This window comes from Conger conger, chromosome 13, assembly GCF_963514075.1.
Source record: "Conger conger chromosome 13, fConCon1.1, whole genome shotgun sequence".
Taxonomy (NCBI): Eukaryota; Metazoa; Chordata; class Actinopteri; order Anguilliformes; family Congridae; genus Conger; species Conger conger.
The window spans coordinates 11,043,409-11,053,408 of NC_083772.1; the positions used below are offsets into that span (position 1 = coordinate 11,043,409).

Genomic DNA, 10,000 nt, shown 5'->3' on the forward strand with positions numbered 1-10,000 from the left:
CATTTGACGGGGTTTACACTTTTGTGGTCATTTGATTTGTTCTCAAACACCAGGTATTCCAGAGGTATTTAAATCCAAAGAAAGTACTATTCCGACCCAGGTCTGTTCCATCGGCCCCTCATATACGAGTAGAGTGCTACACGCGATGGCGTGTTCCTTCGCGTGTGCTCACGCGTGTTCCTTTCGCGTGTTCCTTCGCGTGTGCTCACGCGTGTTCCTCCCTTCCCACAGAGCGGCCCACCTTCCTGCGGAGGCCCATTAACCAGGTGGTTCTGGAGGAGGAGTTCGTGGAGTTCCGCTGCCAGGTCCAGGGGGACCCGCAGCCTTCGGTGCGCTGGAGGAAGGACGACGTGGATGTGCCCCGGGGAAGGTGAGCCCTCACTCGCCCCTTCTGTGTGAATCTCTCTGGGTGTAGCGATAGCGCTGACAGGCTAGCACGCAGAGTCCTATTGCCAGTGCGCATTTAGCCTTAGCATTAACAGGTTAGCGCACACGGTCCCATTGCCAGCCTGGACGTAGCCTTAGCATTGGCAGGATAGCACACAATGGCTCATTACCAGTATACGTGTAGCTTTACCAGGCTAGCACATTGCTACCCTGGATGTAGCCTTTGCAATGGCAGGTTAGCACACAGAGGCCCATTGCCAGTGTGGATGTAGCCTTAGCATTGACAGGTTAGCACACAGAGGCCCATTGACCACCTGGCTGTAGTGATAGCATGGGCAGGTTAGCACACAGAGGCTCATTGCCAGCCTGGATAGAGCGTTAGCATTGACAGGTTAGCACACAGAGGCCCATTGCCAGCCTGGATATAGCGTTAGCATTGACAGGTTAGCACACAGAGGCCCATTGCCAGCGTTGCAGGTGATTCACATTTCTCAGCGGTCGTGAGTTTCGAGAGACTCCTCTCTCTGGCAGCGACACAACGGCCCCGGCTGCCAAGATTCACCTGTCCCCCGCTGCCAGCAGGCATTAAAAAAGCAGCCATTAGCCTGTCCGCGGCCACAACTGCGCGCGTCTTTAGCGCCTGTCGGCTCTCCGCGCCCGCGCCCGGGGCTGACCGCTGCGTGCCAGGGCCCATGCGGGGCGGGGTGAGGACAGGCCGGCCCCTTCGGCTGGCAGGTGCAGAGCCGAGCGGGAGAGCCAGCGGGCAGCGGGGGCTGCAGGTGAGCCGCGGCGAGCCGCGCAGGTGAGCTGCTGGAAGGGGTTGAAAGGCGGCCCGTTTAATCTCCAGCCTGGTCCGCAAAACAGAGCCCCCATTGACTTACCGGGCCCTGGGGGCCAATCAGTCACGGGGAGGGGAGAGAGAGAGACAGCACTCTTTCATCACACTCTGACTCCATCCATTTCATTCTGCTGATGCATCGATGTGCTGGAGCAGGTGGCAGCGTGGTGAGGTTAAACCACGACACACACAGAGCGCTGTTCAGGTTTATGGCAGGGTGCTTTTCCTACACGTGAGATAGCGATGGAGATAGCAGCTGCTAAGTGGTGTTTGACCTGCAGGACAATACCTTAGAATAGATATCCCCTCCTGTATGCCAAGGGCCTCTTTCAAGGATAATCAGCATTAATCAGATTGCAATGTTTACCGTTCTCTTTCGCAGTTCTCTCTCTCTCTCACTCATTCCCTCCCTCCCTCTCTTTCTGTGCATTCAGGCACACAGAGACTGTGTTTAAATTTGTTTCAATTAGCATCATTTGACCAATTAAAAAACTGTTAAAAAGGAACAAATAAAATTATACTGAAGCACTACAAGCAATGCATACACAGCATCCCATTCAGTGATTCCTATAGTAGCTGTAAATATGTGTGCTTCCATCTGGAAGAGTGCTTTCCCTGGTGTAAAATCCAGCTATGCCAGCATGAAAAGCTTGAAAATTGAGCTGGTCAAGCTGGTCATAAGCTGGTCCAGCTGGGTATGACCTGGTCAACCAGCTACCAGCTGTTTCAAAACATAGCTTGAGCTGGTCAAACCATGTTAAGCTGAGAGCTGGTATGAACTGGTCAACTGTATATGTGTGTGTGTGTGTGTGTGTGTCTATTTGTTTATGCTCATGTATGTGTATGTGTAGTGTGTGTGTGTGTGTGTGTGTGTGCGTGCGCATGCGCATTTTTGTGTCCACATTGCATAGCCTGTGTTGAAGCGTTCCCAGACTGCACACATCACACACACTGACCGGGCCAAGAGCCCAAGCCTGAGTTCAGTCCATTCATCCCGGAGGCCCCTGACCCTGGGCCCAGTCAGGGCCACATCGGTCACCGGCGGCCATTTCACAACCGGCCTTCAAAGTGACCGCATCCCGATACGGAGGACACGGGGGTCGCCTGGGGCTGCGGTGACCTCACGCGCGCCGGGGGAACTCTGCTTTTTCAGCTGTTTGCCCAGCGAGCCGCTGTTTGTCTCTGATAGAGACATGTGATCAGTCTGTGGCCTGGTGCAACAGGGAGACTGAAAGGGCCTAACGCTCTTTAAACACTGGCCGTCTTATCTCTTTTTCTGTTTGCCCCGCTGAGATTTTTCACATTCTGAGTGATTCCTGTGTCTTTGTGGAAAGGCCCACCTTCATCCCTCAACATCATCATCATCATCTCCAACTGTAGTAGTAACGGGCGCATATATATATATATATATATATTTATTTTTGTTCATTAGTTTTGATTCGGATATTACAATTTGCAGAGACAGAATCCACAGGGAGGAGACTACTTTAAAGAAAAAATATTTTTTTCTGTCATATAACAAAAGTGATCATTATCATAACTTTAATTATAGAGTTAGAATGACAGGAGAAAACCCATTTGTTTTCCTTTTATCATTCTTTACGCCATTAAAGCAGAATAATAAAAGGGCCTTTTTTAATTTTGACATTCTCTCTGGTCTTTGTTGCTTCACATAAAGAGCCCTCTTTGTTTTGTTTGATAAGTCAGTGCCCCCCCCCCCCCGACAGACAGACAGACAGACAGACAGACACACGCACACACACCCCATCTCACTCTTGATTTCTCACTTTTTCACTTTCTAACTCCCTCCACAGTATCAGCATCCAAGCTGCATAAGCGTTCTGCCAGGATATTGCGATATTTATTCCGAGGACACACTCCTACACACCCGCGCACCGCGGTGATAATGTTAATTAAACACAGCTGACCCTAACCCCTGCCAGCACAGAAAGGCGGAAATGTAACTATGGCAAAGTGACTTTGAATTCCCAGACTCTACCCTGCAGATTCTGACCAAAGTACACACACGACAAGTTTGTGCCGGCGCACACTGACTCCCTGCCCGTTCCACGCTGTCCACGACTGTCCTCTCCTGTTTCATTCTCCTGAGTCTCATTCCTGTGAGCAATGTCTTTTTCACCAGTTTCTGAATAGTGCAGCCAGTTAATTTATACAATAATAGTGATGATATTTTTATTTAATTTTGATTATATTTGATATTATATTTTTACTTTATCCTTCTCTTCCCCACCTCTCTTGCTTTAGATGCTGTCCTCCTCCCTCTAGTCATTTGCTGCTTACCATTACTCTCCCTCTTTATTTCTTTTTTCTGTTCTTTCTCTGTAGGCGGATATTGCATTAGATGCACTGTGTTTGTGTCTCTGTGCGTGTGTGTGTGTGTGTGTGTGTGTGTCTGTGTGTCGGCGATGAGGCATGGGGAAAATGAAACCCACCAAATGGAGCACTTTCATGCCCTCCCCCCACACACACACACACACACACACACACACCCAAAGGCAGGGGCTCCTGTTTACTCTTCATCTGAAAAGGTTACACTGTCCCTATTAATATGATAAGCTGCTGCTGCTGGAAAAAGAGAGAGAGCGATAGAGAGAGAGAGAGAGAGTTAAGCCCCCTTCCTCTGTCCCACTGACACCTCCTATCCACAGCCCCCCTCCCTCCCAATCCCCCTGCTCTGCTCTGCCCTCACCCCCTGGTGCCCCCCAGTGTCAGCTCAAGGGGAGCGGGAGAGACTCAGCACAACAAACAGGCTGTGACGCAGTCAGTCACATGACCAGACCGTCACAGAGAGAAGGGAGCCAGGTAGAGGGAGGGGACCCAGCAGGACCGGCACAGGGGCAGGGATGAGGCGCAGGGGCGCGGAGGAGGTGCAGGAGCAGAGGAGCAGGAGTGGGTTGGTACAGGAGGGCTGGGGGAGGAGAGGAGCTGGTGCACTAATATGAGAAAGAGAGAGAGAGACAGACAGACAGACACATGAACAGGGAAATCTCACCTTTATGCAGAGTGATAATGGGAGGAGAGGACCTGGCACACTAGTAAGAGAGAGAGACAGAGAGAGAGAGAGAGAGACAGACAGACAGACAGATACAATAGATGGACTCACAGACAGACAGAAGAGCAGGGAAATCTCGCCTCTACACAGAGCAGCAAGGAGAGGAGAGATAAACACACACACACACACACTCTTTCACTTCCCTGCGAGGAGAGTAACAGAAATCTCGGGGAATGCGGACAGACCCTTAGTTTGGCCGTGCGTACCTCCCTGTGTGGTCCCCGCTCTCTCCCTCTCTCTCGGCCCAATCAGGCGCCGGGGCCCTCCCCGTGTCCCGTGACCTCTTCTCTTCAGCCCGTGAGCGCCCACTGAGCCTCTCTCCCACACGCCCCGCTCTCAGAGGGAAAGCGTGAAACCCCGCATGACGGGAGCCGCCAAACTCTGCTGAAGCCGGAATTTTACACAGCTTTCACCTCGGCGCCTCGGCACAAAATGGCCGTCAGCATCTTCATTTTTATATTCTGCGTGTGTGTGTGTAGATGTGCTGAACCCGGAGGCGTACTAAATCAAACTGCTGAGGGGGCCTGACTTAAGTATGAGTTTCAGCAAGTGTTACATTTTCTTTTTATACACGTTCAATCCAGATTATTTTCTTTGACTTCTTCTTTGATTCGGAAGATATTAATGGCTTAAATTTCCTCAAAGGCTGAGCTCAGCATAGTGGTAGAATGTGCTTAATTGAGCGTTTGCGTGTGTGCGTGAGTGTGTTTCCTTGTGTGTTTGTGCATTTGTGTGTGTGTGTGTGTGTATGTGCATGTTGCTAAGAGTGTTTATGCTTGTGCATTTGTATGTGTGTGTGTGTGCTTAATTGAGTTTGTGTGTGTGTGTGAGTACTTTTAGTTCCTCTAGTAAACTCTGCCAGGCGGCTGTCAGTTCATCATTTTCTTTTCTTCAGCTTTCTGCTGTCTGTGCAGCCTCTCTCATAGTTCAGCGACAGCGTTATTCAAATCCGTGCGTCAGATGCCCGTCGACGAAAACCGCCAAGCTCGCCGTAGCGTGCCAGCCGCCGTGCTGCCGGGTGGCGGGCTCCAGCCTGGAGGGGCGGGGGGGGGGGGGAGAGGGAATTAGAGCAGGGGAAAAACAGCACTCGGGATGAGGGTGCAGCTCCAGCCTCGGGCTCTGAACACGGATGATGATAAACGATAAAGCGGGCTAATTGATTCCCTCCCGTGGACGACAACCGCTCGACAGGTTGCAACAGCTCCTTTGATCAGGGGGAAATAAAGTGGCACTCTGACTGTGTGAAACACGATCGCGCTGTCAGACGAGAAAAAGGACTTTGTCTTAGCGCAGCCAATCAGAGAGGGGCTGGCCCCAGTCCCGCTGCTCTAACCTCTGAGCCTCATTCAGAGCTCTCCTCCATCTAAATGTTAAACATTGTTACTGCATTAGACTGTGTGTGTGTGTGTGTGTGCGTGTGTGTGTGTGAATGTGCACCTGTGTGTGTGTTTGTGTTTGTGTTTGTGCGTGTGTGTGTGTGTGTGTGTGTGTGCGTCTGTGTGTGTGTGTGTGTGTGTGTGTGTGTGTGCGCACACGTGTGTGTGTGTGCTTGTCTGTCTGTGTGTGTGTATGTCTGTGCGCGCACGTGTGTGTGTGTGCGTGCGTGCGTGTGTGTGTATGCATGTGGGTGTCTGTCTGTGTGTGTATGTGTGTGTTTGTGTCTGTGTGCGTCCGTCTGTGTGTGAGGGTTTGTGTGTGTGCGCGTGTGTGCTCGTTTATGTGTGTGAATGTGCGCCTGTGTGTGTGTTTGTGTTTGTGCGTGTGTGTGTGTGTGTGTGTGTATGTACGTCTGTGCTTGTGCGTGTGTCTGTGTGTGAGTGTGTCTGTGTGTGCATGTGTGTGCTCGTTCATGTGTGTGTATGTACGTCTGTGCTTGTGCTTGTGTTTGTGTGTGTATATGTGTGTGTGTGTGCGCGTGTGTACCTGCTTGTTGGTATGTGCTGCATGTGAGCCTGTATGTGCGTCTGTGATCACGTGATCCCCATCGCTCTGTTAACCATGAAAAATGGCCGTGTACTTGTGTTATGCCCTCTGCTCAAAAACCAGATATTCAAGCTTGTGCTTCCATTTGTTTTCATTTCCGTTCTCACCCATCTGTGTAAATGATGGCGCTTGCTTGATGAAAGGCTTTGTGTATGCTAGTTTTGGAGCGTGTGTGTGTGTCGGTATCCTCTACTTCTTGGAGAGGCCAACAGGGTAAATTTGGCTCTGACTTCCTCTCTACATCCCTTTCTTATTACATGTGTAATTACATTCCTCCACTAATGGAGAACAGAGCTTTCCCCTAGCAAGTGGTAAGAATGAGCTACTGTTCCTCCCTATGTGTGTGTGTGTGTGTGTGTGTGTGTGTGTGTGTGTGTGTGTGTGTGTGAGAGAGAGAGAGAGAGAAAGAGCAAGAGAGGGAGCCTGTGATTGTTGCAGGGTTTTAAGGCCCGTCATTGCATTGTTTTTCTTACCTTTCATTTGAAGGACAGGTGATATCAGATCTCCGCCCTCATTCGCAGAAGCTGTCTCCGGCTCTGTCCTCATGTCTGTGTGATCTCCCAGCGTTTCCGCCATCGCCCAGGGCACTGTCAGACAGGACCGGGTTCCTCCGTTTTTGTTTATTTTGTATCATGAAGGCTTGCAGAAAGTTGCTGTGTCATGCCATCATTTGAACGTTAGGGTTTGCATCGAAACAATGAAGGCTTTCTTCACTCCCCAAGCCTAAACTCTGTGTCTACTTCCCGAACAAAGCTCACACACATGAACCGATCAAATAATCATTATGTTTCTTAAGCCAGTGTGGATAGGTTTAACTGGCAGTCATAGCTTTGGAATGCGCTTTAATAAACACATAGGTTTTTTTGGGATGATAGAGCACATGGAGAAATAAAGAGTGGATGGGATGGGGTGGAAGACTCAGAGTAGTAGGTCAACTGCTTCCAGCGGTAGCTATGGATCCATGCTGTTGCTGGTTAAATCAAGCAAATTCAGCCGTAAGCGAATAAGGAATATACGCTTTCTGATTACATAATGCTTTCTCCGTGCACTGAACTGCACACATTTTCTCATTTACTCAAACCCTGAACTCCCTGAGCATTTGGGAGGCGTAGGATACAGGTTCGCCACTGAGCCAGAGATATTTCATCTTCAATAATATTCCTGATCAATATTATCCCTCATATGCCCATATGCTGTTAGATCAACACCACTGTCCTCCACTGTGTTGGATCTGACTCCCTCTACCTCCCCCTCTCTTTATTTATTTCATTCTTTCTTTCTTTCGACAAGCAGGTGTCTAAATTTACATATCGCCATGGTCTCCCAGCACCATTATCCCCCCTCACGACTAGCCAGGGCGGCACGTGTAACGCAGAACCGCCCTTTGTTTAATGGCACAGTTACCCCACCCCCTAGCTCTCCAAGCTTGTCAAAACTCATGGACATGGTTCTAGCAGAAAATCAGAAACACCCCCCCTCCCTCTCCCGACCCCTCGAGGTGTCTGACGTGACAACCTCCCCCATTCGCAGTCACATAGGACCTCTGTAAACACACCTGAAGCACCACGTCTCCAATCCCGCCAGTCACCCTGGCATTTTCAGTACAAACAATCGAGGATACTCCATAATTTGCCTACCAATGAATTTGGTGATTTAATTGATATCTTTGATAATAATTTACAAGTTAAATCAAATAAATTAATTTTGCATGTTGGATAAGTGAGGAGGTTTAGCTGTTGTTGTTGCACTTGTGTTCTGCATTCAAAGTGCTGAACATTTAACGGTGGAGTTACCTGATAAAACTGCTGTTGTTAAAGTAGCCATTTTAAGCAGATTCTCACTTCCCCAACATGCTGTCTGAATGACCCCTCTTTCCTCCGAGTCCAGTCTGACCTGAGTAAGTGTTGTTTATCCATGGGTATGAGCTCTAGTGTTTGTTTTAGTAATTGTGTGGACGTGCCATGGATAATTCACCCTGAGATGATGATTGCCAATCTCTCCTCTCCCCCCCACAGACAAAGACCACCCCCCCCTTCCCTCTCCCCCAGTACCACACGTAAGAGAAGGGCTCATAAATGTTAAAACAGTCTGTGGTTGGAGCTGAAAGCACGCTCTCCCCCTGCAGTGCCAGTTATCACTGAATAATTGATCCTGCGCCTTCCATCTTCCTGCTTCTCCTTGTTTTGGGAGGCGGTGACCTTGTGCTCTGTACCAGTTCTGTCTGTGTGGTCTCATCACTGTAAAATCATCAAGTGGAAGTTCGGCAGGTTTTCTCTTTCTCTTTCACTTTGGTACACCAGAAGTAACTTTGTGGAGCTTACCCCCATTTTACTTGCATAGTGTGAATATTAGCAACATCAGCTGTCTCTGCCGACCGGCAAAGGTATCGCCATATCTTCAAATGTATTTGGCTCCTATTCCAATTGTTTATATAAGGTGTAAGATCACATATATGTGATTAGAATTGTCTTATCCGATCATTCTAATGCTGATGTAAAAATGAATCTTATGGAGTTCTAGAACACTGAATTGGAATTTTGAGTAAAAAAATTCCAAAGAACCGACTCTTCAAAGAGTCGTCCACGTATGCGTACAGTATGATTGAGTTTAACCTTCTTTGGACCCCTTTGTTCTTTCAGGTATGAGATTAAGTATGACAAGGAGGACTACCTTCTGAGGATCAAGAAGGCTTTGAGCGGAGACGAGGGCACCTACACCTGCGTCGCTGAGAACCGCGTGGGGAAGGTGGAGGCATCTGCGACCCTCACTGTGCGGGGTGAGTTCCCCAGAGCCAGCATCCACTCAGTGTGGGACAGAATGAGGGGCACAGCCAACACACCACTGGCAAACAGGGTTACTTTCCTTCAAAACATACAAAAAAAAATCTAAACTCAAAAATGAAATAAATCTGAAAATGTCACATGCCCACGCATACACGCACACGCATACGCATGCAGTACACACGCGCCAATGTCAACGCTGTGTGTGCGTGTGTGTGTGTGTACTGTATGTGTCTGTGTATATGTACATGTAGCATTGGACGTTGAGTTCACTTAAATGTGTCGACTCTTCTAAAAACACTAAATATACTTTGTGCCTGCACTGCCCAGGCTAAAGTGGGCAGATGCTGTCCTCAATGGAGCCATAAAACCTGACATCATCAATTCCATTATGCTATTGTATAAAAAGCATTAAATGCGTTATGGTTAATGTCTTTCATTTAGGGGATGTATGGTATGAGTCACTTTTTACAGTGAGAGCAGTTTAATGAAAAAAGACGTGTTGTGTTCTAACAGGTCGAGACCACAAACATTTGTCACCGCACAAAAGCGTGTCTCCGGGCCAGTTGGTGAAATATCAAAGTGCTCAAAATATGTCTTACTTCACAGTGGAACTTCCACTGAAGTGTGAATGCCATTTTAATTATTCAACACTTCCCCATCGCAAAACCGTCAGCCCGCCTTCAGGCGTACATTCAAAGCCCGCACACGTAAGATTTAGCTTCAGGTCAGCCGCTGCGTTTTGATTTAAGATGCGCGTCAGGATCAGAGCGTATCCCCTATATGGACTCCTTACCCTGAGCACTACAATCCCACGCTGCAGTAAAGGCTGATGGCTGTCTATCAACTCGTTTAATTATTAATTCTCCGAGCTCAGGTCCCGTTCAGATCCCCCGCCTATATATTCCATAGTGGCACGGGGCCCGTGGACTAGCTGCA

At 48.8% G+C, this 10,000-nt stretch overlaps 1 protein-coding gene across 1 annotated transcript in view; it reads left to right on the forward strand.

Annotated features, from left to right (window-relative positions):
• robo2 (roundabout, axon guidance receptor, homolog 2 (Drosophila)) overlaps positions 1-10,000 on the forward strand; it is a 450,826-nt gene that overhangs the window by 353,320 nt on the left and 87,506 nt on the right. The window contains exons 6-7 of the mRNA XM_061216243.1: positions 232-370; positions 8,921-9,057. Of these exons, the coding sequence (XP_061072227.1) occupies positions 232-370; positions 8,921-9,057 (276 nt within the window). The remainder of the gene's footprint in view (positions 1-231; positions 371-8,920; positions 9,058-10,000) is intronic.